Source organism: Theobroma cacao, chromosome 1, assembly GCF_000208745.1.
Source record: "Theobroma cacao cultivar B97-61/B2 chromosome 1, Criollo_cocoa_genome_V2, whole genome shotgun sequence".
NCBI classification, from domain to species: domain Eukaryota; kingdom Viridiplantae; phylum Streptophyta; class Magnoliopsida; order Malvales; family Malvaceae; genus Theobroma; species Theobroma cacao.
The window spans coordinates 32,119,384-32,145,908 of record NC_030850.1 but is presented as its reverse complement, the minus strand read 5'-3'; the positions used below and the strand labels follow the sequence as shown (position 1 = coordinate 32,145,908).

Sequence of the window (26,525 nt, the reverse complement as noted above, 5' to 3'; positions counted from 1 at the left end):
TGTGTTGTATGTTAAGTGGGTTTGGAGGTCTATGGCTAGAAAAATATTCTATTTTATGTTGCACTAATAATGTTAGTAGTAATACATCATTAAAAGAAAAAATCATGTAGGAAATTTGCTGTTCTGGTTGTAAGTGTGATCTTAAATTCCTTATGATCATATAATTAAACTAAGAGGCATTGCAATTTACAAATATAACCATGTAAAATAAAAAAGATGGCAAGAACTTTGGAGGGGTCATGGCGGCTGCGTATGACGGCCTCCAGGCATCCTTTGGAAAAAAAACCGTCTGGAGCGAATGAAACAATGATCTCTTCAGCGAGACGAGCAAGATGCAACACAGCATTATTTTGATCAGTAAAAGGAGATGGTCGGTTTTGTTCTGGTCTTGGTCCATCAGAGAAGGACTCTTCACAAGTCTTTGCACATCCAGCCGAATCCTCTACGTTCCCTGTCGCCTCTGCATCAAACTTTGATTCCAATTTTTTGATGGCTCGTGGAAGTATAACAACTGTAGCATTCCCATACTCTTGAGAGCAGATAGTGAGAACGTCCTTGAGAGCTGGATCTGTTGTTCGACTGAGCAATTGATCTATTTGAGCTAAATTGTCCTTGGCCTTTTTCAGCGTGATATCAAGGACGATATGAGCAAGGCCTTTGGCGTCTGCGGTAGAGCTTCGTGGGTCTGATCTTAGAGTAGACAAGCAGAGCTCGGTGTCGCTGGTTCTGTTGCAGGTGTCGTCTATCATATCTGCTCTCACCGACATCAAAAACAATAACGAGACTATGAGCAGGACAAGATCTGCAACTTTCAAAGACGCCATCAACGTTTCTTTAAAATACACCACAAATTGAAAAGCATTGGACCAATGATGCCTAGTTATAGAGGATTGCTCAATTAGGAGTGTTAACTATAAGACCCTAGCTAATGCTGCAAGAGCTGAAGAGAATTGAACCATCAAAAGGGGGATAGAAAGAAATCTTCAAATTCTGCCATAACTGATTTTCGAATTTAATGAAAACCGATTATAATGAAGGGCAAACAAAACCGAAATTCCATGAATGAGAGTGGGGAGTAATTTTTTTGCTCTCTTTTCCACTAAACTTGACTCCTCAAGACACCGTCCGGCAACTTGTCATAAAATGCTAGAGCATCTCCGTGACCAGATTACTTCGTTTTCATTACATGAACTATCTGATAGGGGGAAAAACAATCAACACGTTCTACCGGTGGCAGGCTAAACCACATTGGCTTGTAGATTCATCATTCTGGATTAGGTTTTTATATCAGGTCTCTTTCTGCATGAGTAGCCCAATTTTGGAAGAATTAAGTAATAAACTTCAGTTCCAATAAATGGCTTTACATACTAAACTATACAACTGGAGATTGGCATCCACAATTCATATATGTACAGAAATCAGCAAAGCCAGGTATTGCATCAAAATTTGTTTACATAAGATCAAGATTCAAGGATACCACATTGGCAACTTCAGCTATTTCTCCACATCATCTGGCAGCTTTCCTAGTTTCTTCTCTAAGAACTGAACCGGAACCTGCTGTTCTACCAAGCTGCACCAACGCATAACATTCAGAAAATCCATTCCTTGCATTTTATGATCACCATGCACGAAACATGGAGATATTGGGAATGAAGAGTGACAATGAGAGAAAAATACATACCTAGGGGTATCATGGTCATCTTTTTCAGTTGTAGGAAAGCTTTTGTAAAATTGAACAGATATCAAGCCTTCACTCGAGCCAACTGCTGGTGCAGGAGACCCCTCTAACAGTACACTTGCACCACGTCTGGAACATATACCTGCACGCAATGTTTGACAGAGAGGTCAGAAATTCCTTGACATAAGGAAAACTTTGGATTGTGAACCTCAAATTTTCCACACAAAGAAGGGGAAGACAACTTTGGTAGCAGTTGCCTGGTACATAAATGGATAGCTAAAGCACTGCTAACCTACATAAAATGCTTATGACAATACATATGAAGACACAGAAGAACAGGAGCAAGAAGCAAACAAGCTTCGGGACAACAATTTGAGTTAAAGTATGCTCTCTTTCTATGACAATATGACAACCAAAACTTTCAAGCCAATGTAGCACAGCCATCATGAAACATTTATGACCAGAACTGGAAAAGAGTTATTTTGAAACTATACCTTGTCTATGAATCAACATTTTCAAGCTTGATGACAATGGCTTAAAAGAATTGGTGACATCCAGTTGACCAAAATAGATACAGCAAGGACCAAAACAATTCCCAATATGAAAAGCCAATTATGATAATTTATTAAGCTGATAAAGATCTCTCTAACTAAGTGAAGACAACCTTGGACGATGTCAACTTACTGACGCATTCTTGCTTCTCAATCTAATTTGGAAAATATTAAAACTCCATTTCACTGCTCAAGATTCTCTAAATATAAAAAGAAAATCTCATACTTCTAACAGCAAACAATCTCCTATAGCACCCCAAATAATCCTTTACGACATGTTCTGAACAATTTAACATAGTACACTCCAGACAAACAAATTAATAGAGAGTAGAGAGTTGACATAGTTCTTGTCCATTTTGCTTTTCCTTTTCTAAAAGAAGGCTTGTCCCTTGTAAAAATTTAGAGTTTGAAATGTGCAAAATTGCATATAAGTGAAATTGCCTTATTTTACAGATGATTTTCAAATACTTTGGAAATCTTGGAGGAGTTGAAATTGTCCCATCTTATCCATAATAACATGTCAACGCACAATTATAACCACAACAACCAAGAGTCATATTGTCATTAAACTTGACATGGTTGAAACAGACAAAGCTCATCAACAAAGTTTAAGAATGAAAAAATATTTAATTATACAAAATAAGTTTATTCAGCAAGCTAAATCTTTCGCTGATGGACGAAAGATTTAAATGAAATGATACGTTATTCAAATGAAACACAATAAACTAAGGTTGCTATTTGCCAAATTAACATGCTTCACCCCTCAGACACAGACTTCCACCATACCTGGCAGTCCATGAAAGTTTATAGTAGACAACATATTTTAACCCATGTAATTAAGATATAGGCCAAAGATTTTTTTAAGTTAGGAAGAGAATAATTTTTATTTAGGGGTAGTTCCTTGGAACTTAAAAGATGTCAAATACCTTGAAAGAGTATGACAAGGCAAAAGAGAACTGTGATGACAAGAGCAGATAGGCTACTGCTTGATGATGATACCTTTGCTGCGTTCATCTTCTTCATTGCTTTAATTCGTTTCATCCTGGCACGTTTTCTCATAGCAAGTTCAGCAATCTCCCTCACCAACTTCTGGTCTGCAGCATCCAACAATGGACCTTTTGGAGGCCTTGGTGGCTTGGGAGGCTTCCTGGAGTTTGTCTTCTTACACTTCTCTTCTGCAAAGTTCTTCTCCGCAAGTGCCACGAGATCACGACTCTCTTCTCCCTCTGAATTCTTGTCTACCAAGAACTCCATATTCTCACCCTCAACCCCACCAAAACTTGAGGAACTACTGCACGAGTTTATGCTGCATTCACCCTTGCCAATTCTATCAAAACTCAAAACATCACTCCAAACTCTACTGAAAGTTCTCTTTGCCTGGCTATTTGATGAAACGTGATCTTGGATTCTTTCATCTTCACTGGTAGTCCCACCACTTTCAAGATCCACTTCAACATCTCTTTCTCTTGAAAACAAGTGATCCATTCAAAGAAAGCCTCTAATTCCACCCTAACCTTAAGAACCCTATTTTCCTCTACTGCTAAACTAAAGTTCAGTCCTTGTACACATGAAAAACTCCTTTCAAAAAAATCTCATCCAGGGTAGGCCTCACCAAAATAAAAACAAAACTCTTCGCCCCGCAGTCCAAGAAAAGTTTAAAACTTTCTTTGTTATCAAAAGCACAGCCCCTAAACTTTGAGCAATCAATCGATCCTGCAATTGTAAATGAAAAATCACATATTAGTAGTTGAAAATAAAGGAAAAACAAAAGGTCTATTGAAATTTTCTGCAGCCACATGCAAAGGAGAACTTGGATGACAAAGAGAAGGCAAATTTAAGAGTTGAATGGCGAAATTTTCACCATCCGAGACCCAATGGAACAAACCAAAAGAGAAAAGGACTTAAATAGTAAGTAATTATCCATTAACTCCCTAGAAAGCCAATAAAGCTTGAAATTTGAACTTCTTTTTTCTTTTTCTCGGAAACCAAAGATGGGATAACAATCAGTTCCCAGCATCTACGTTATAATGCAGCTCCAGATATGGATAAAAACAAAAGAAAAAGTTCAAGAGGCAGACAAAAAAACAGGAATAAAACCAGGAAATTATTATTTATATTTATTAAAAAAAAAAACTAAGCAGAAAGAGCTTGTAAGATGAAAACCCAGAAAACAGGGGAAAAATACAACGCCTACAAAAAAAAAAAAAAACCATTTCAACAAAAACGCAGCGATATAAGTATAGAAAATCAGAGGAAAAATTGGAATGCACCTCAAGTGAAACGAAAATGAGCTTGAATCGATGTCTACAAGGACCATAACCTGAGAACTCATCGTTGATTTCATCTAACTTTTATCTCCAATCCGAAGCTGGACCATCTCAACACACGCAGATTAATTAATTAATTAATTCCTTTTATAGTTGCCTTTATAGCTATAAAAACAAAGGGTTTTTTTTATATATAAATATGGCAAAGCACTCAAACTAAAAACAAAGAAAGCGAAGGTTAGGTTTCTTTTGTATTGGTTTTGTTTGCCGACGGGCTAGAAGTCGACGTTGAACGTGTCAGCTTCTACGGGGATGGTTACGGGCAGGTGCCGGTCGATAACAGTGACGTGTACAGCTCACTCTCGGCGAATATTCAAATATTTTGAAACAAAAGAATTGTTCTGTTTCGGTGATTAGATTAGATTATAAATATTGGCCCCAAAAGGACTTGGAATAGATAAAAGGGCTTTGGAGGACTTAAAGAGTAGATAAACTTTGGCTTAATAATTGAGTATCCTATGTTTTGGTTCGACTAAAAGGAAAAAGATTTCCGGATTCCGTCAAATTGTTTTGTTTAAATGGTCTTATATATTTTTAAATTATTTTTATTTAAATAGAGGAAAATCATCAATTAATTATTTAGAGTTACTCTTAACAACCATTTATCAACATAAATGTCAATTTGTTAAAAATTTAAACACACATGAAATCAATTAATGCATTAGTTCGTAAAGTTTATAATGCCTTTGATCCTTAAGCTTATCCTCAATGCAACAAGGAAAGAGATCATTCCTCAGAACAAGTTACGCATGGAAGGGACACTTTTTTTTTTTGTTTTATACTATCCAATCCAAACTTGATGTGCAATCACGTTCTTATGGAATCTCCGTCAATTTCATCCCGACAATTTCTTAGTTTAAAACCGAAATGTTGCGCTATCCCTTAGTTCTAATGTTCCAAAGAGAAAGAGAAAAAGGAGAGTAAAGAGTGGACCCTTGGTAGAGAGGAACGAAGGAAGATTCAGGGCATCTGCAAAGAAAATAATATTTAAAGGTTTAGGTGGGCTTGGTGGTCATCTGTTGGCTACCAAGAAAGGAAGAAGGATCATAAATCTTGATCTTGATTCTAGCCCAAGGGTCAACGTGAAGAACGTGAAAGAGAAGAATCGTATTGTGGGGTTCAAGCATAAGCAAAATTGCTACCTTTAGATTTTTAGCGAAAGGGTCCAGTATATGAATGAGACAATAATTAAATGCGCATGAAAATGACTTGGAATATAGGACCACATTAGACCTTTAGATGGGCAAGGTTTAGCGTAAAGACTACAGGAAACAGGCCTGGTAAAGGTGCAAAGGGCAATTTGGTCCCTGCAAAACCAGTTCAATAGAAATCACTGCAATGCTAAACATAAAGATGCGCGTAATACGACTTAACATACTCCATAGTAACTGACAACACCAACCTTACAAATAAAACAGTCTGATCTATTTCAGTAGGCTGTGCCCAAATTTGTAAGAAGCATAAGCATCGATACATGCATATTCTATCTGTGAACAGTCAAGAACACTTGATTGCCAATCACTACGGCTTACATGCATTGGTTTTGGCATTGAAAGCCCCACCACTTGATAAGCAATATCTTTTAAGCCTGGCTTCCTGTGGAACAACAATGGCCAGCGGTTCATTGTCAACTCGCGAACATCAGCTATACGGGCACATTGAAGCCCATACTCATCCCTCAGCTTTGCTGCATCTCTTTCAACCTCCACTCCAACAAAAGTAACATTAGGATCTTGAAGGAAGCTCTTGAGAGATTGGGGAATGTAATCCAAATAGAACAGCTGGAGTATGAGGCACTTGGTTTCAATGCATAGCTGCAAAACAGCTGTTCTGTTGATCAATGTCGATGTAGTATTAGGCCTCCACTCAGAATCCAATCCCACGATTATCTGCTGTCCATTGTACATGGAACGGATGTTGCATACCCATGCATCAGCTACACAAGCCTTATCTGTGACTGTTGTCTCAATCAAGTTGCCTGAAAGGGAAACAAGGAAAGTGTTTGGGTTCAATGCCAATGTGTTTGCCATTCTTATCCTGTGCCAAGTTTCTTCTGTTTCTCTCTTCCTTGGAGTCCTTTATATAGAGCCAGGAAGCGGAAGAGGTTGGGTGTACTTTGATGGGAAGACCAAAAGTTTCACAGATATCTCTCAACGTAGGTTCATACATCTGCTCGATAATCCAAGAAAAAGATTTAATAGGGAAAACAATAAATTGCAACAATTGCTGCACCTATACTCTTTGGAAACGGCGAATAGGTACTTGATAGACATGAACTGGATTTCGACCTTTTCGTGAATAATTTATTTGGAAGACGGAATAAGTTGATAATAGAAGCTTTGAATCTTGACTCACTACAAAATTAATGTCACAGCTGCCTGCATTGGGCAATGGAAAAGACTCCCTGGAAACTGAGAATCATACAGAGTTGGATGCAGGATGGCACTGATAATTGGAAAACCAAGTCCTGTTAGAATTGATCTTATCTGCAGCTATAATTTGAATTCTAAGTTTCGATTAAAATGAAAGGGAAACTCCGATACTTCCACCTACCAAATTTACTTGCTCTGTTGATTCAACAAGTAAATGTACGTATACACTACTGCAAAAGTGCCAATCATTAATTTACTGTGTAAGATTTAATTAAGCAGATAAATGATACTGGCCAGAAAGGTATAGAATTTGAGAGGAAGTAGCTCCATGAAGAACCCGTAAATAGCTAACTTAAGATCTTAGTACAGTTTATGACACGATTTGAAGATATAAATATACGCTCCAAACGATTAATCGGGAACTAGCAGGAACATGTCAATTCCCTCTATTACAACACATTATTCATGAGGTTCTGTCAAGGCAAACAAAATGTAGAGACGCAGCAAGAAATCCTTCACATCTCTCTGAGAAGCTTGTGACCAATTCTGTATGCATCAATACATGCAAACTTAACCTGCTCCACATCAAGAAACCTAGAATCCATGTTATTTAGGCACTCATCATCACATGGTCTCCATTCAAGCAGCCCCACCAATCCGTTTGCAAGAGCTTTTAAACCAGGTTTCCCCGTAGAAGCTCAGTGGGAAATGTACCCTGGCCAAGGAACGAACATCAATTTTCTTTGAACAACTCAGTCCGTACTCATTCTGGAGTTTAAGCATAGTCTCCTCAATCTCAATTCCCACAAAAATTACAGTAGAGTCACTTAGAAAGCTCTTGATGGACTTTGGCATGTAGTTTAAGTAAAGGAGTTGGATTGCAAGGCACTTGGTGTCGATACATAGTTGTAAGGTAGCAATTTTGCTGCTCATTGATCTTATTGGATGAGGCTTCCATTTACAGTTCAATCCTGCAATAATTTTTTGCCCATTGAACTTGGATCGAATGTTGAGCACCCAATTTTCTGCTATAGGAGCCTTGTCAGTGACTGTTGTTCCAATAATTTTACCACAGAAGGGCACCAAGTGTGTGTGGTAGACCATCTCTCAACCACTGTGTTTACTCGGTTTCCAGCATCTAATTTAAAGCCGCTTAAGCGCAGGGAAGGAAGGCTATAAGGTTGCTAAAAATAGACAAGGGAAAACTGAAGGGAATTTGAACTGATATTCACTGATCATGCTGGTGCATGCATGTAACATTTTCATCTGGATATGACGGCTTGTTTTCATAATTATGTGTATGTTAAATATATGTTCTGTTTGCTTTAAATCTAAGGTTTTAGCGTGTCCCGTTTGTTTTAGTCAGATGGCAGAGTCTTTTCTAAAGCATTATATAATATTTATATCATAAACAAATATATGAAAGTGAATAAAATTACTTTGTGATCAAAGTTCATTTCACTGTATCATTAATTAATAAAAAGCTATGTATTCTTCTATTTTAAAAGTAAATTTCGAGCTGCTTCTAGACAGTTCACACACTCATTGCAGAAACTACAAAACAAAAGAGAGTTTCCCCACCGCTCCCACACACAGCTTGCTCCCTATCTTGAAGTAGGCAAAAGGATTTGCTGCAGCATATTTAATCGGCTTCTTGTTAAGACGCATTTTACCCCCGTCACTAAAAACTACGCCGGTAAGCTTCAGTGAATCGACCATATGACCCAGAAAGTCCACCCCACAAGCAGCTAAGTAAGGCATTTGCATAACGCCGGCGGCCAATGGACCCAATTCCACGGCATTATTGCATCCTGGCCCATACTCTTTCTCTAACTTGGCAAGAGTTTCTTTGATTCCAATGCCCACAAATGCAAGATCTGGTAGTTGAAGAAAATTGAGAGATATGGGCATTGAATCAAGAGAAGGAAGCTGAATTACAAGACATGTAACACCACCACAAAGTTGCAAAATTGCCACTCGGCTTTTCATGTCTGAAACTTCCTTCACGGTACGTTTAGCGTCTAGGTCAGTGACTCTTCTTTCACTCTTCCTTCCTCTATGACTGCCTACGTGGTAATCTTCAGTTTCTTCTGAATCTTCAATCATGGTCCGTTCAATATCTAGGCCAATCACACTTTCCTCACATTATCCCTATTGGACAAGAAGTTCCGTATGTGGCAACCCTTCCCGTGACAGTAATTTGAATTGTAGTGTCACCCCGCCAAACAGACATTTGAGTTGACATCTTCGAGAAGGAACAAGAACTAACGGATTAGTCTGAATTTGGTACTTCACAGTATACATAAATATAATCACTACATATAGATGAATTAATACGCTTGCAGGCATTCAGCTGGAATTGGGCATTTTGAAAGTTTTTCTCCAATTTTTGTGAATGGACATCAATCCCATTCGTTACGCCGTTGATGAACTCAAGGGTCATGATCATCCCAGTCTTCGAATACGGGCAGGTGATCGTAACCTTAATCCTTTTGAAATTTTAAAAAACCCGCCCACATTTAAAATTTTGGAACTTAAGATCCATGAACCTTTAAAGCAACCAAAACCCAACAGACAAGGTTAATGAAATGATATCCTCATAGACTTGAAGATGGCTTTACCCTCATTGAGTACATTGTCGATTTACCCCATGGTAAGACTTGGCCGAGCACTCATCTACAAGTTCGGCCATTTGTTTTTTCCTCTAACTACAACTTTGCCGTTACTAGAGTAAAAGCTAAAATTATTCCAACGCCGGCAAAAGGATTGTACATGTAGTTTATTCAACGTCAACAAATATTCTTTTTATTCAAATTCTTACATATAATTACATTTCTTCCTTTTAAAGAGAAAAAAAATCAATAATGATCAAAAAAGGATGGAGATATTAGGAGCTCTGCACTGCATTTGGAAAATCTAGAACTGATAGCTGCATATCTTTAAAATTGAATGGAAAAACCTAGGTACCCACAAATTTCTGATAATAATATGCAGGCATGCACTGATAAAACTTAAAAAGTTGTGCCTTGTAAACAAACCTTAAATCCTTAATCACCAAAACCAAAAGAAGTTTCCAATTTCCAGTAGCAGTGAACCAATTCAGGCAAATACTCGACTTCAACCAACCCAAATATCAGAAACGCCCAATTGCTTGAGAACTAATAAGAGCTCCATGTTACATGTCCAGGTTCTCTGACCTCTTCAAACCAAAACAATTGTGATAACACCCAAATTACTTGAAGAGAAATGAAAACCTGGCAACTACCTGGAGAATTTACACCCCGATGGTCCACAAATAACACGTAGGATGTCAAGGGATTTTTTCTTTTCACCCTAAAACAGTATGGAAACATTATTACCCAATATTGGTACAATCACAGCAGAAGCACACAAAAACAAATAATACAAAACAAAATGGAAGAAGTGTTAGTACTGCCATCTAAAATGAAGAGTCCATTACTTAATGCAAATCAACAATCATTCAAGGTTTGTTTCCAAATATTACTGCTCTAACTAAAATCCCAAAACTGCATCTGACTTCCTTAAATAAAGAAGCCCTGGGCAGAGCCAAATTATCAAATTGAAATTGGAACTACAATAAAACATCAAAGGAGTAGCAGTGTTCCCTTCTTAACTCTGATACAGAACCATCATACTTACCTAGATTTGAGCTCACCATTGTATTACTCCCTACCCGACCAAGATTTGGTGGACCCTGAAAATTTTTGGAGAAAAGCTTTAAACTAATTCAAAAGAGGAAAGAAAATCAACAACACCCACAAAAACAACTCCACTAACTGTCATCCTAACAAAGTAAAACTCTAAATTAACAACCTAAACCCTCTAATAATCTTTCAAACAAGTACCACAAGAGAATTAAAACAATTGGATTTTCTCATCCACATCCCCAGAGCGACATCTCATGCAGCAAGAAACTTGCCATATATTTGGACAAGATCAAGAACAACAAAGGATTTGAACAAGAAATGAATGAACAGAATCAATGATCTTTTCCCTTTATTAACTAAAGAGTGAGATAACTCACCAAAACAAGCCCAGTATACTGATTTAGTATCGATTGTAAGCTTTCCCAAAATCTTCACGCCTCTGACGTTGAAACTCACCATACGAGTCATGAGGCCTAGGGGGATAATTATCCATAGGATTTGGGTACCTGCCCCTTGAATCAATAGATAAATTAGCTCCAGCATAAGGAGCATTGACTGTTGAGCCATCATATTCAGAATAAGCCTGCTGTTTATAAGCACCAAAGCCTGAAGCAGTCATTTGTTGCCGGGCCTGCTGCTGACGCCTTTGGGCATCCAATTGAAGAAATTCCTCCCACTGCTTATTTTGCGTGCCCCTTAACATAGCCAGTTTCTTGATGTAGTTATCTCTCATCTCCTTGATAGTCTAAAATTTGTAAAACCAGAAGTAATAAAATCAGAATTTCCATACTGACACAGCAAACAGCAGAACGGCTCTCCCTAGATGATTTAATGATGAAGGCCACACAATAGCAGTTCTTTCTTCTCGTTCCCCAGAGTAACAGCAGTTCGTTAAGAAGTATAAACTCAACTTTGTAAAGAGGTTAGATAATTCAATGTGACAGCGCCCGGACACTGATAGATACCTCATATTGCCATCTCAAACATTCAACCCACACCATAAAAGCCCATATACAATCTAAATGGTGTACAGCATTCCATGAACATAAATAATCTAAAAGGCATACAGATTAGCCCTAGAAGGATGCATAGGAAGGGGATAGACATAAGAGAACTGAGGAAGAAATCCATACAGTACCCCAGAGAAATGTCCTACTACTAAACAAGAAAGAACAAAATCCTTTTCTTTTTTGGCTTTTACAATTTCGAACTTCATGGTGTTCATTGCGGTTAATTAATGGTTCAGAAAATTACAATCAACTTAGATCCTCGAAAGTCCAAAATATTTAGCAAATCCCAGAAAGATCTAGGATTGCCAAATAAGCCAGTTAGCACCAAAAGCACACACCACAGTCAAACAAGATAAATATCTTACCTCCCGGTGCTTATAATTCTCTTCGTCTTCTTCCTTATCACGAATTCTCCCAAGTTCCATTGCCTCTCTCTTATATTCCAACTCCAACTCATCTAACGTTTGAGGGAAGGCAGGGTATTCAAACTGATTGCCAGATTGCAAATCAGATCCCCGTCTCTCAGTATCCCATGCATCAGTTCTATAAGCCCCCATGTTTTGATTATGACCATCATAGGAATTATATGAGTTGCCAGCATAAGGTAAACGGCCTGGAGATTTAGAATGGCTCGAGCGACTCCTAGCTCCATCATTACCATAAGCTTCATGAAATGAAGAGTATGGTAAGCACTTGATTCGAATGCTAACATAGATGAGCTTTTAACTAGGCATACTATCTTATATTCACAAAGTGAACCCATCCGTTGCAATCCAGTAATGCTTTCAGTAAATAAGTTTGTTTTGGAGACAATCCATTCAATTCGGACCAACTCTTGACATTTACTTCAGAATCGCACACAAAATGCTTGAACATAAGAACTTACCTCTTGCTGCAAACAAACAATAAGCAACAAGCAGCATTATTAAGCTTCACAATCAGGAAATATTTATGCTACAACACACCACGAGCATGGGATTACCAGCTTTCTATGGATGCCGTAAACATATCGTATGCTGTCCCTACCTTGTGGAGAACCTCTAGAAAATTTCCGCAGATCCTCACGGACACGATCTTCCACAGTCTTATCTTGCCTGCCCAATCTTTGTTGAAAGTGTGATGAATTATGTGGCCCTGAATGAGCCCTCTGCGATTCAGGGCGTCGCAACCGTGCACCAACAGGACTTCGCTCAGGTGACCTTGATCTGCTCCTGTGAGAACTAGAAGAACCCCTTTGATCACCTTCATCCTTTACTTTGTGTACAGCATCCACACCCTTTTTCAATATTAACCTATCCTTGCCACTAACGATTATAAATTTCTCATCCATTTTGATTTTGCAACCAATATCCTTTTCAATCCTCTGTATAACTTTCTCCGTGAAAAGTGCTCTTACATGTGGTTCTCTAGCAGATACCCTTTCAAAGAAATCTTGAGACTTGCGATTTGCTCCAAGAGTGGATGGACAACCCTATAAATGTGTCAAACAGCACAGCAAAGTAAGTTCAGCAAAATTAAACAATCATAAAAATGATATTCTACCTCCTTTAAACAGGGATGTCTGCAATTACTTCAATAAGTGTGAGTTAGGGATCAAGACAGATGGCTAAAGAATTTAATTAATACTCTCAAAACAGGCATCAAAGTGGATTTCACTCAAGTCAGGTAAAAGTTGGCATGTAAAAGGCTTAGAAGGACCTCAATGCCACTCGGTAGCTATAAAGGAAGATTAAAAGGTGCCACTATTTGACAATATAATATGAACAAAACTATGCTGTCCTGCTCCTCTGACCAGAAAAGAAAATCACAGCTACCCATCAATTAAATCTGCTGCAATGGCACAGAGCAAAAATTTCTGGTTGGGGGGGATTTACATATATGTGTGCAGGAAATACGCTTACACATTACATACAGATGATTCATGATATCCATTAATGAAACAACTAATGATACATTTGTATAGAAATAAGGATAACTTGATAGTTGATACCTGAGTAAAGTGGCCCGATTCTCCACATATTTTGCAAATCATTTCTTCTTCTTTCCTCTTCTTCCAATTCCTCTCAGTAGCCTTAGACTTAGCCTCCCAAACCTTAGCTTCCCGGCTGGTGAAATCAGTGGGCACAGCATTGGGGTCACGCTGTTCCTCTTCCTCATCGGAACCAGCATGAGAACGTTTATTCTCTTTCACCTTGTCTTGTGCCTTGGAAACTGTAGACCCCGGGGGCCCAGTGTATTCCTTGTAAATTTCACTGAAATCATCGTCGATATCCGGGTCTGCTCTGTTTGCCATTGATATTAAAAAAAACTAACCGTATATAATTTCCTGCGTAACAAATTCTCTCCATCAATACCCACTATCTGGAAGTAACCATTTAAGGAGAACAAAATATATAGGGAACATTTGCAATTCTAACAACTGTTTTCAGCTTTTGAATAGCCATCTTACAATCTATTTATGAAAACGCAACACTACAGATATAGAAAATTAATTCAAAGTAGCAAAAAGAAAAGAAAAAACAATTAGCAAAGGCACGATAACTGTGACATCGTAATATCATGTAACTGGAATCAGTTTAAGGAAAGGAAAAGGCAGAAAACAAAAGAGAAAAGGGAATTCATACCGGAAAAACGAAGGTTTTGCGCGGAGAACACTGCTGCGACGATGAATAGAAAGCTGCTAGGGCTGGGACTTTTCCTTCTGTATGTGGAAATAGGTTTGCTTCTTTTATAAATATTTCATTTCTAACTCTCTTTTTTGGTAGAATTTTCATTTTAACCCCCGCTTATTTGAAATACGGGTTCCCCATTCCCCCTTTTTTCGTTTTCCTCTGTCCTAGGATTTCTCTTTTGGCTATATGGCGACCTTTTTTATCTTTATACATGTCTAATTTTGGCTAAAGTATTATTATTTCTTTTAAGTATAGTTTTACACGACTATAGAACAATTATATCACATGAAAAATAATGAAAATAATTTAAAATAAATAATAAAATTACTTTTAATCCTTTTTTGAAATACATGTACTATATCATTTTTTAATTTTTTAAAAAAACACGTAATACATTGTTGAGTGCTATCGAATTTTTTTATTTAAAATATATGCACACTACCTTATATGGGAAGTGAGATAACGTGCCCTTCTCAAAATGTCCAATAAACCATTTTTCTTCTCATTATGAATATGTTTTTTCATATAGAACGTGTTATTCCATTTATCCAATAAGCATTTTTTACTAATTGTTCTAATAAAGTATATATTCATAAGGGAGATTAGAAATTCACCATATTCATCCCTAAAAACTCTTCTCAAATACTTTCTCTACTCAATTCTTTCCATCATGTTCCCCATCATGCTTTGCCACTGCACTTTCTCTACAAATTCCCTAATTTCTATTACTTACCTCTTACCACAAAACATTTAACATTTCAAGAATTACTTCAATCTTTTTCTCTATAGCTTCTAATACATCTCACTTTATTTGTTACACTATTTTCAAGGTGAGATGAGACTTTGGTTGTGTATGGTGGTGTTCAGGGTGAGATCATATGCATGAAAAAGGTCAGTATCAAGGAGGAGAGTTAAATTTGCATCTAAGAGAAACAAAACTCTAGAGTGAGAAAAGGGCCATGGGTCATAGAAAAGATGAAAAACAAATGTACCAGGCAGATTGGAATGAGTGAGGGAGGATGGAATGTTGGAAATTAATGCAGAAATATCTTTTACTAATACATCATGCATAGGTTGTTTTCTAGCTCCAAGGACTTTAGATAACAAAGTGGCATATTGCTTTGCATTGTCCTCACAATTCAAGAATAAAGCGCATGCATCTCTAATTCAAATACTAACTAAAATCAAATCTCTTCTCCTAAAAACTTGTTTTTTTTAAAAAAAAAAAACAATGTGGTCATACATTTTATTCATATAAATAATTGTTAAATGAAAACATGTATCGTGTATCGAAATTTTATTTTTTAATATTGAGTTTCGAGTATTGTATAATAAGATATGATAAAAAATTTAAAATTAATTATAAATAATATTTATACATGTAAAATAAAAAAACTAATTTTAAAAATATTATTTTTTAACAAAATTGAATATTATAGGATATAGATTTAAAAGATAGTTATTTTTTTAATATAAACTCTCAACGTATTCCTTAATCATATATATTTTTAAACAAAATATATATTTTTATATTAATTTATTAATTAAAAATGCAAAACACTTATCATATTGAAATAAAAAAGGAATTCAATTTTTTTATTTTTTGTTTAAAATCTAAAAATTGAAACTCATAAAAAATAGTTTTTAATGTTTTAATTCAGAAAATAATAAAAAATAAAATTTTTAATAATTAATTAAAATTAAACTTATAAAACATGTATCAACTGTATTATACAACACGTTCCCATATCGTATATCAAACGATACATTTTCGATACTTAATCAAATGTAATACAATTATAAATATGTATCATTTTTTACTAATATCGTATCATATGATACATATGGTACGATATTGATACTTTGATCATATCAAGAAGTGTGTTGTTACATATTAGTACATTTTACTTAAACTAATTTGTTGCTTTTAGATTTTTTGTCTCACTATTTTTCTTCAAACAATTTTGAAAGTTTACTTACATATCATAAGACAATATTTTAATCTAATAATTCGACAAAATTATGAAACATTTTTTAAAATATTTTGTACAAATTCAAGTGATTGCTATACCAATTTTCAACAAAGCAAAAAAAAAAATTTTGAGTTTAAGATTTTTACTTAATTGATGTATTTATAATTTATAAAAATATATATAAAATGTAAAGTTATTATAAAAAAAATTTTATTGATGAAAAAGGACTTTGTGCTTATTATATTTTTAAATTTTCATTGGTCATTTTAAATAAATTTCAAGTATCTTACCTATACTGATTCCTACGTACAGAACATTCTGCATTCAACACCTGTTCATAATATTTTATCATATTTTGAGAGCGTTTTGGACTTTTCATTTTTTTTTTCTCTTTTTTGTTCATTTCCTTCTACCAAGCCTGGTTGCCTTTCCATCATCACCATTGCCCCAAGTTTGCCCTCACCGAAGACATTGCCACTAAGTTCATTGGCAAGGTCATTGTCCTTTCCAAGCTTAGCATGGATATGCGATTCCTGCGACGTGTTTCTGGGCAGCAAAGGATTGACGAAGTGACGATAGGATTTGGGTCAAGGAAGGGGGTTTAGACCCGATTCCAATGAAATCTATGAAAGCCTTTTAGGCGGGCGACATTTCGAGTGCGATTGATCATAGAGATGAAGGGAAAGACGTAGGGCAACAAAATAAATTCCGAGTTCGATGAAACTGATGAGCAGATGCTGAGGTTTTTTTTTTTTTTTTTTCTAATGTGAGATCGAAATTTGAGTTGTTCTTCTATCATTGTATTTTTTAAGAGTTACCCACATAGAAAGAGCGATTTACAATTTAGTTTGCTCCATTCTCGTTACCGAAATGAGGGGGCATTTGGAAAGTACCCTAAAAGGTATATCTTCTTTTTCTAGCAATTACCCAATTTTTACAATCTTCTCACTTAATTATAGAATTTTTTTTTGCATACTCTTATGACAATTATTTAATATTTGTTTCAGTGCTATATTTGAAGGAGACAAATGTCGTTGAAAATCTAAAATCACTGTCGTGAGATCACTTTTGTTGTTTGATAAATGCCATCCTGTTTCTACGATGTTGTCCAAAAAATTGACATTGCATACTTTGAAATGGCTTGTACAAATCGAACTTTATCCTGTTTTTGGACAACATAGTGTTAGCTCTTCATTGCTAAATATAAAATGACTTTTTGTATATTTTGTGATGAATTATCTTTGTACATGCATAAGATATTAACTAGTAGGATAATGTGCACTGATAGAAGTTTGCAGTAAGGTCTTGCATAACATATTACCCTCATATTCTTACATAACTTGGTTCTTTTCATTTTCTTCACTCTAACTATTTTTCTATTTTGATCAATTCACTTAAACTACTATTAAAAACCTACGAATACTAGAAAAATTTTTGATATTATTCATAGTTACTATTTTTTCTCATAAATTATTGTTAATATTACTAACAACATTTATCTATGCATTGTTGTTAACAATTAGTTTATTACTCAATTTATAAATGAAATATATTATTAAATTATTTAAGTATTTAAAATAATTTGTAAATTATACATCAAACAGTAAATATCGCAACGTAACGCTGGTTAATAACTAGTTATATTGAAGTTTGGATGCTGAAAGTTTTTTATTGACGAAAATAGATCTTTATACTCATTATATTTCTAAATTTTCATTTACCATTTTTAATAAATTTTAAGTTATTATATAAAAAATATTTGATGATTATATGTAATAGTGTTAGACAATAATCAAAATCAAAGACATAAACAATATTTTTACTAATTATATTTTTAAATTGCGATTTGTCATTTTAAATAATATTTAATTATTATATAAATAATATTACAATTATACATAATAGTAGGAGACAATGATTGAAATTCAAACTTAAAAGTAACTACTAACCCTAATTTAATTTCTCATTTTCTATCTTAAAAGATATTTTTACTCATTGTATGTCTAAATTATCATTTTTTGTTTAAATATTTACAATTGTGCATAGTAGTATCAAATAGGATTACAATCCAAATTAAGAAGTAAATACACTTACTAATTGGGATAAAGTCTGATCTTATTTCTACATGGTCATTTTAAATATTTTTTATATTAAAAATTAATAATATCTATTCAATTTATATATAGTAATTATAATTTTATTGAATTACTTTATAGTAAAAACATTTTTCTTAAATTTGATAATACTGAATTCTTTATAAATTAATATTCAAAAATTTGATTTATTTATACTTCAAATTTTATTATTCAAAATATTTACATTTTATACCATTTTTAAAATAAAAATTGTTCACACAAATACTAATACATGAACAAGATGTATTTTTCCTCTGTACCAGAAATATAAGGTCCATGGACAATCCGGGAAAAAAAAAACCTATGGACTAATGTCTTCTTACATCTGGACCCAGCCCATGTAAAGGAAAGTGATGGTCCATTTCAATTCATTCACCATATTCCCCCCATCTTCTTGTCCACTAACCAAGGAACTGTTGCTATTCCAAGTTTTCAACCTCTTTCCTTCAATAAAATTTTATTTTTTTTCTGGCGGTAGTCTCAGGCTCCGAATTTCTGCACTTGGTTTTTCCTCGTATTTACTCCTCCAATTTTTCTAGGGTTTCGAACCAATCGTCAGCATAGATGGAGAGGCACAGAGACCGCGGAGAACGGTTAAACGATCACCAACCGTTAAATCCAACTCCTTGGTTTTCTGATGACCACAGACCTAATTTCTCCTCCGACCACTACCACCACCACCACAACCACCACAATCACCATTACAACCACCACCATAACCACCAGCAATTCGAACACCAACAGCCTAACCAACACCACCACTTTGAACAATTCCCCGACCACCATCAACCTGGCAGTGAACAAAACGAAGCGTTCTGGTCCAACGGTGGCAACGGTCCCAATTCCAGTCGAAAGAGAGGGTTTCATTATTCCGGTCGAGGAGCTTCTCCAGGTACCGTTACGTTACTCTTTATCTTTATTTTTTTCCCTTTTATTCAACTCTAAGAATTAATGCTCACTTCGGTTGTGTCCAATTGCCCCTTTTTCAATTATATTTTCATTTTTATCCATTGGAGGAGGTAACTAAAGAACATTTGTTTTTAATTTTTTTTTTTAAATCAGAGCATTCTGAAGTAGGCAGTCTTGCAAAACTCTATGTTGCAACGGTTCCAAGAATAGCAACTGAAGAAACTGTAAGCCATTATCATTTTTTTTCACAATTTTTTATTCGCTATATGTCCGACACCCGCTTCCTTGAATCCATAACTAAAATGTGATGTGTGAAGTGGATTATGCTTCTTATAAGTATTAGTTCCTAATGGTATAACTTTCCTATAAGAGTTCTTTGAGTATGTGACATGGGTAACTATTGGATATTTTCTTGTTTTTGTTAGATTCGCTCCTTGTTTCAAGAACATGGAAATGTTGTTCAGGTTATTCAACCAAAGGATAAGAAAACTGGTGAACGACATGGTATACAAATTTTATTATTCTAGAATTTATTGTGATTAATTTTATGCATACCTGGTGATGTTTATTCTATACAAAGTGCACAAATTGCATCCAGACGGTTGTTTTTCCTAGACTAAAGTGGCACCAGACAATAGTCTTTTCTGTAATTCTATTGACGTGAGTGTAAATTGTGCTGTTTCAGGGTATTGTTTTGTAAAATATGCAACATTTGAGGAAGCTGACAGAGCTATTACAGCTTTGCACAATCAGTATACTTTTCCTGGGGTAAGTTCTTTTGTCGCAATCTAATAAAGTAGTCTTCCAAGGCTGTTGGTTACTGTTTTAATTTCTATGGGTAGTGGTTCACTTTTTAGTAAATGCTTTTTCCAGGAACTGACTACCGTTAAAGTCAGATATGCTGATGCTGAACGAGATCGCCTTGGTAAGTGTTTACTATTTAGAACTTACATGTATTGCTTTTGGAACCATTTTTCTTGTTCATATACTCTATATGTCTACTATTTCATTCACACTATGAAAATCCTGCCATCCTTTTACATGTTTAACTGTTTATTCTGCTATAGACAATATGATTATGTTCGCAGAGGAGCCTATTATGCAAATGAGAATCGCTGAATGAACATAAAAGGTTTTTCTGCTTGTATCTCGAAACTACTTGGATTATGTACTTTAAGTTGCTTGAAATAGTATCCTGCTGGCTCTAGTTGGAAAGGATTGCCTGCAAAATACATCTTGATTTGTAGAAGTATGGTTATGGAACATGTTAAGCATCAATTGTGCTTGTTTTGTGGAAAATCTTATTCTTTTTGTCTGTGGAGGGTATGAAATTTTTGTTTAGCTTAGATGCACTCCCTTTTTAATGATTACAAGTATCCTATTGTTTGATTGGGGGGTAATGATTCTCTCCATGGTATCCAGGAGGAAGGAATTAAAGTGCTATGGTGAATTTGGTGTCACCAAAATGAGGGGTTTCAGAATGTTAGTTTGTTACTCATTCTTTATCTCTACAGATTGAGTAGGTTATATCCTTTGTGAGAAAAGTCCTCTTTACTCTTTTTGCTTCTTTAGATTGAACAAATAAAATTATTGTAATATAGTTTTAGATTTTATTGATCATAAGGTATCTTGCTGTGAGAAAACAGTTTTCATGGATCACTCCTCCTTCAAAAGAAGAAAAAAGGCAAAAGAAACCTTCATGAGCACATGTTGCTAGGTCTTCACTTAGTCATATATATTGCTTTTGTAACTTTTTTCAATATTTTGCTAAGTATATAATTTCAAGATTGTGATAATGTTTTGCGTTCCTTCTCTGTCTTTATTTATCCTGAGTGCTTTATTTGTTTCTTAGTAGGGCTACTTCCAGACAAATTATATGTCGGTTGCTTAAACAAACAAGCTTCAAAAAGGGATATTGAAGAAGTATGTTCCGAATTCATTGAGAGTTCATGCTCAGTTGGTTGCACCTCTACAAGATAATTTTATTTCTCCTGTTTGATACGATTTCTTAAGTCTAATATGATGTGTGAGGTTAATCAATAACAGAGGTGTAAGATGGAGGGGGGGGGGGGGGGTGGTGGCCGGACATTCTGCCCAGGGATTTAGCCATTGCCATATGTATGTGCTGTGCATTTCATTCCATAGCACTGGCAATGTGATGAAGCAGCCCATGGGCAAGAATATTCTACAACTGCACTTGCTTGCATGCGTGTGAATACATGCATGATAGGTTCTATTTGCTTAATTCGTATTAGGTAACGGACTAACTTTATTCTGCTTAGGTTATATGGATGCATGGGTGTGTATGCATGCATGTCAATACTTTACCAGCCTGACTCAGATTATGTAGGATTTTGCATTTGATCATAAACCTGTCTCCCAAAATGCTGTTATCTCTTTGTTGGTTTTTTTCATTCACATGTCAATAATTCACTGAAAAAATAACATGAACCTCTTTTGTGATATTGTACTTTCTTAATTGACTTTTGTGAGGTATCTTTTGAATATTTCTTGTGTCAGATATTTTCTCCTTATGGTAATGTTCAAGACATCTACATCGTGCGTGATGAGCACAGGGAAAATCGTGGTTTGTTCTTATCCCTATTATATCTCTTTCTCCACAGTCAATTTCCAAACTGCTTGCTGAGAATGGACATACTGGAAAACGTATTTACTTTATATGCCAATGTAGTTTCCATGAATTAACTCCAGGCTTAAAATTGAAATTTGAATGTTATATCTAGTTGTCTTATCTTTTAGTTTGGATTTGTAGGTCTTTTGAATAATTTGGTTTTCTTACACTTAGGACACAAAAAATTTCACCCCTATATAATCATTGCCATTTTTTTTAATAAAAGAAAAACTCTTTTCCACTTTGATTAATCTAAAAGAGTGTATGGAATTATGATTTTGTCAAGAAATATAGGCATCATTATAATTTTCCAGTGATTTCTTGTGATATGCTTCTTCTGTAGACCTAAAACACTCTTAATCAAAAGTTAAATATGTTCAAAGATTAAAGACTCATCAAGCCCATTGCTAGACCATCTTGTCTTGATTTCTTTAGCTATGCATGTTTCAATTCCTTTTCTCCTTTTTGAATCATGGCAATTTGTTAGTGACTATTATCAAGCTTTCAATAAGTCTGCTTCTGAAATAGATGTTTATGCTTTTCTGAAGGATGCGGATTTATTCAATTTTCTCGTAGAGAAATGGCCCTGGCAGCAATCAAAGGATTAAATGGAATTTTCACAATGAAAGTAATGCATGTTGATTATCATTTTGTTATGTATACCTACTTTACTTATGCCAATGAAGATTACTGATTCAGTTGCCTGTTTTCATCCCCTTACCTCTTTTAGGGTTGTGACCAGCCATTGATTGTTCGATTTGCAAATCCTAAGAGACCCAGGAATGGAGAACCAAGGTTTGCTCCTTGATACGTTATTTTGTTTCAGAATTGTGAGAATTGTTAATTTATGCTTTGTGTGTTACGATCAGATTATGAATGAATTACATTTATGGTCATGCCAGAGACTTAACTGATTGCCATTTGATTGGATGTCTAATGTACATACTTTAAGATCTGTTTATGAATATTCATATCAGGCTTCCTAGTTGGAGATTGCATCAACCTGCTATGAAGCAAAGCCAATTTGGTAGTTTTGGTTCTACTATCTTCAACTGTAATGCATACATCAGAAATATTTTTGGCAATAACTTTCTAATTTGGGGTTCTTGTACTTGAAGCCCAGAAGGATATTAGAATTGAAGTCATTGATTTGTACTTATAAATCAACTGGAACCAAAGGCAGACATTGAGTTTTGTTGACGGAAACATGATTTATTGTCTCATTTGGCTTACAACTGCATGCTCTAATGATATGTTTAAGTTGGTACAACTAAATGAATTCATAGTTAAACTATGTTAACATGTTGTTGCACTCGCTTTCTTTCCAGGGTAAATTATACGTTTAACACCATAAATGTTGGCTCCTATCCTCAAGAGTTGACTATGGGGTAACCTTTACCCCTATTTCGCCATTATCTTTTAATATTTTCTTGTTCAATAGATTTGATGGAGCTTCCATTTTGTTGTTTACTTGCTCCAGACCTGTGCCAAATGGCCCAAATCTTGGTGACCCAATGGCAGGACGTATACCACCTAATGCATCATACCCTGTGCAACACATTTTGACAAATTCACAACCACGGAGTGTTTCTCATTGGGCAAACCCTGAAGTTGCAGCATCTCATTTTACTCATCAATCTTATCCTCCAGGACAGCAAGCACAATCACAGGCGACTTCCTTGCCATTACAGCAAATACAAACTCCTCAGGAAAGTTCTCAGTCATCTCACCAATCTGTCTCTGAGCAGAAACTATTACCTCTGATGCCACCATCATCACAAAATGTAGGCCAGCAGAATTCATATGTACCCAAGCTAGAGGTAATTCGATGATGGAGTATTTGTGATTTTATTTTCTTGTTACTAGAAAAATTTTCAAGTCTTGGTTTGCGTACATTTAGACCCATGTGTTATAACTCACGTTGATCACTTTATACATTTATGGATCTGAAGAAATTTACAAATTCAAAAAAAAAAAAGTTCATATCAATAAACTGTTCATTCTGGAGTACTGAGTAGATGTCGCTTGAAAGGTTAATCTAATATTGGAGCTTTTGTCCATCAATGCTCCTAAGATTAGGCTTGACTGAGGCATTATAGATGGTGTTATGAGTTAAAGATACTGCATGCTTGTTATGAATCCATGCCTTCTTTGATGGATATGCATTTCCTGGATCATACTTGTCTAAAAGATAAACTGCTCCATGCTAGTCGCTAGCCTAATAGATACACTGCTGCAATATAATTAACAACAATTAAAAAATCCATGAGGTCTGAGATTGTTCTGGATGTTTCTGTATTTCCTAATAAAAGAAAAGGAGTTTTCCAAATTTTCAGAGCCTTAACAAGCTGCATCAGTAGAAAGAACTCTTGAATTTAATAGAAAATAGATGTAGTTCTCAGGTCACTTGCATGCTTATTATTGGTTATTTGGATAATGATTTATTGAATTGTGATACCTGACAGGTAATGCCCATGCAGATGCCTGTCAAAAGGATTCACTTCAAAATGTTGATAGTATTATCTTTTGATTTCCTTCTCTGTTTTATCCCCAAAAAAAAAAAAAGATTCCTACTCTGTTTATTTTCCCCTCATATGATGGTGTGCTGTTAACTGAATATTTTACTCCAATGTAACATATTTCTCCAGTCTCCACAGGCTGGAAGTAGCCAGACAAATGCTGCCACGTCAGTTGCACCTACAACCCAAAGTCTTGAGACAGTGGCTCCACTAGAGTGCGACTGGAGCGAACACACCTGCCCAGATGGATACAAGTATTACTATAATTGTGTCACTTGTGAAAGCAGAGTAAGTTTCATGCCTTATATTTCTTTGTTGCATTTTGCAGTTTTAGAGTTTCTTTCAATTTGAGCAATCTATGTAAAATTCATGTTGCAGTGGAAGAAGCCTGAGGAATTCATGTTATTTGAGAAACTGTTGCAGAAGCAGCAAAAGCTGCAAAGTCCTGGCCAACAGCTTCATTCTCACTCAACCATTCCTTCTACAGAACAAGTTATTCAAAATCAAGAGGTGCAGCTTCACACCTGTCTCATGCATCAGAAATTTAAGGTCTAACAACCTTTGTCTACATTGGTTAGGATTTGTTCCTTTTTTCTTCTAACATATATCTTAATTATTCCCATTGCACCATGTCTTCAACCCAGAGACATGGAGGTAAATGTAACTGATGAGTATCTATATGGATGTTTTAATTTTCTGCAAAACTCAACTTTTGTTGATGTGTTTTGCATCTGTGGAAGCTTTATGTCATACTCTGTTCTCTTATTATGGCATTTTCTAAATGAAGGTATATTTACTGAAATTCAGTATGTTCTGATTTTTCAGGGAGTGGACCATCTGCAAATCAAGTCAGAAACAAGTCCAATTGTTGATCCAACTTGTGTTTAAATTGTATCAGGTGCAAGCCTCTTAATCACTTAATCTGATTGAACTGTAGTTCATTGGTTGTCCATTTTCTCTAAGCCTCTCATGCTATTTCCATTCTATAAACAAGTTGCTATTTGTGATGATAGTATGAAACACAAATGGAGATTAGGCACAAATGCAATGCTTTAGAACAATCCCTCTCCTCAACCACACCATCTTCTCTCTCTCTCTCTCTCTCTCTCTTAATTGTAATTACAGTAGCTATAACTTAGGCTCCATTCTGATAAATGAAATCTGATGATTTTGGCTGTGCAGAGAACTTTTTAGAACCACGAAGTGAATCTTCAAAGATTATGTATGTCTGCATTTTTCATTGTTTTTCCTTTATTTGCAGTTTTTATTCTCAAAAACAAGCACACGAAGCGGGATAATTTAATTTAGAAATAGTAGAAGCAGCTTTGTAAGGCATGTATATTAGACTCGGGTGGAGGGAGGTTGCTGACATTGCTTTCTGAGTGATTCTTTCCGGGACATCATCTAGTTGTTATTAGGCTACATAGGTTTTGATTTTTATTCATAATAATTAATTTATTTTTCATCGCCTTCCTCGTGTCTCTTCTTTCCTGGCTAACAGTGGTTAAATGTTGGTAGGTTAACTTGAAGACTGCTGATGTAGTTACAACCCTGTTAATGAAATACAGATTTTTTTTTGTGTTCGTTAACTTATGTACACGAGATTTTCACTTAGAGATTGAATGTTAGATGTGTTGCTTTAAATATTATATCCATTGCTATATGTATGTTGTTTTGTTGCTGTTTTTAATGTTCATTGTACAGAATGAAAATATGGAAATTTACAGCTATGGAAGGAAGTTTCTAAATGTTGTTAAACCCATTGCGGTGACCATCTTCTGGGAAGCATGTGGAAATGGAACTGCTGTCAGGCTAAGATTCCTTAGGTCCTTATTGCATAGGAATTTCCTAAGGGGTTATTAGTAGGCCGAACATTAGAGGCCCCGCGTCACGCTTTCACCCTTTGGTAACCTATGAATTAATTGCAGACTAAGGTTAACTATTCTTTTGTCATGGCTAGCCAAAAGGCCTAGGGTAACCATGCTTGGGGCATTCAAGAATGTAGCTTTCAGAACTTGATATATCGTCCTATGTTGCTTTTGTTGCTGCGACAAATTTTCTTAGCTAGGATAAAAATGG

The 26,525-nt window shown here is 35.4% G+C and overlaps 7 protein-coding genes across 24 annotated transcripts; 1 reads left to right on the top strand and 6 right to left on the bottom strand.

Moving 5' to 3' along the window:
* On the bottom strand, window positions 137–1,086 carry LOC18613733 (pectinesterase inhibitor). The gene has a single exon (XM_018114319.1). It carries the CDS (start codon window positions 822–824, stop codon window positions 165–167), a length of 660 nt encoding a protein of 219 aa, XP_017969808.1. The 5' UTR covers window positions 825–1,086; the 3' UTR covers window positions 137–164.
* Window positions 1,268–4,735, bottom strand: LOC18613732. 2 transcript variants are annotated; one of them, XM_007051108.2, is made up of 4 exons: window positions 4,500–4,735; window positions 3,156–3,942; window positions 1,682–1,820; window positions 1,268–1,570 (listed from the first exon to the last, which is right to left on the bottom strand). In XM_007051108.2, exons 2-4 carry the CDS (start codon window positions 3,712–3,714, stop codon window positions 1,495–1,497), a joined length of 774 nt encoding a protein of 257 aa, XP_007051170.2. In that variant the 5' UTR covers window positions 3,715–3,942; window positions 4,500–4,735; the 3' UTR covers window positions 1,268–1,494. The 2 variants fall into 2 exon arrangements, with proteins under 2 accessions (XP_007051170.2, XP_017969807.1); XM_018114318.1 differs by lacking the exon at window positions 4,500–4,735 and having other exon boundaries at window positions 3,156–4,077.
* LOC18613731 (Werner Syndrome-like exonuclease) lies at window positions 5,981–6,586 on the bottom strand. The gene has a single exon (XM_018118261.1). It carries the CDS (start codon window positions 6,584–6,586, stop codon window positions 5,981–5,983), a length of 606 nt encoding a protein of 201 aa, XP_017973750.1.
* Window positions 7,568–8,032, bottom strand: LOC18613730. Its single transcript, XM_007051106.2, has one exon. The coding sequence runs from the start codon at window positions 8,030–8,032 to the stop codon at window positions 7,568–7,570; it is 465 nt and encodes a 154-aa protein (XP_007051168.2).
* Window positions 8,483–9,301, bottom strand: LOC18613729. The gene has a single exon (XM_007051105.2). The coding sequence runs from the start codon at window positions 9,032–9,034 to the stop codon at window positions 8,483–8,485; it is 552 nt and encodes a 183-aa protein (XP_007051167.2). The 5' UTR covers window positions 9,035–9,301.
* LOC18613728 lies at window positions 10,062–14,341 on the bottom strand. Of its 3 annotated transcripts, XR_001926219.1 has the most exons (8): window positions 14,231–14,341; window positions 13,597–13,932; window positions 12,633–13,077; window positions 12,493–12,498; window positions 11,972–12,270; window positions 10,974–11,341; window positions 10,589–10,643; window positions 10,062–10,261 (listed from the first exon to the last, which is right to left on the bottom strand). XR_001926219.1 is itself a non-coding variant. In XM_007051101.2 (7 exons), exons 2-6 carry the CDS (start codon window positions 13,897–13,899, stop codon window positions 10,997–10,999), a joined length of 1,398 nt encoding a protein of 465 aa, XP_007051163.2. In that variant the 5' UTR covers window positions 13,900–13,932; window positions 14,231–14,340; the 3' UTR covers window positions 10,334–10,643; window positions 10,974–10,996. The 3 variants fall into 3 exon arrangements, 2 of the variants coding, with proteins under 2 accessions (XP_007051163.2, XP_017969537.1); XM_007051101.2 differs by lacking the exon at window positions 10,062–10,261 and having other exon boundaries at window positions 10,334–10,643; window positions 14,231–14,340; XM_018114048.1 differs by lacking the exons at window positions 10,062–10,261; window positions 12,493–12,498 and having other exon boundaries at window positions 10,334–10,643; window positions 14,231–14,339.
* On the top strand, window positions 18,787–26,109 carry LOC18613727 (flowering time control protein FCA). Of its 15 annotated transcripts, none has more exons than XR_001929482.1 (16): window positions 18,790–19,278; window positions 19,449–19,519; window positions 19,721–19,799; window positions 19,981–20,063; window positions 20,169–20,220; window positions 21,148–21,218; window positions 21,816–21,882; window positions 22,476–22,555; window positions 22,658–22,722; window positions 23,256–23,315; window positions 23,408–23,747; window positions 24,576–24,734; window positions 24,825–24,995; window positions 25,272–25,344; window positions 25,629–25,668; window positions 25,965–26,109. XR_001929482.1 is itself a non-coding variant. In XM_018127556.1 (15 exons), the coding sequence occupies exons 1-14, from the start codon at window positions 18,951–18,953 to the stop codon at window positions 25,332–25,334; spliced, it is 1,650 nt and encodes a 549-aa protein (XP_017983045.1). In that variant the 5' UTR covers window positions 18,790–18,950; the 3' UTR covers window positions 25,335–25,344; window positions 25,965–26,109. The 15 variants fall into 15 exon arrangements, 11 of the variants coding, with proteins under 11 accessions (XP_017983020.1, XP_017983045.1, XP_017983011.1 ...); XR_001929486.1 differs by having other exon boundaries at window positions 24,825–25,019; XR_001929480.1 differs by having other exon boundaries at window positions 25,272–25,668; window positions 25,965–26,095.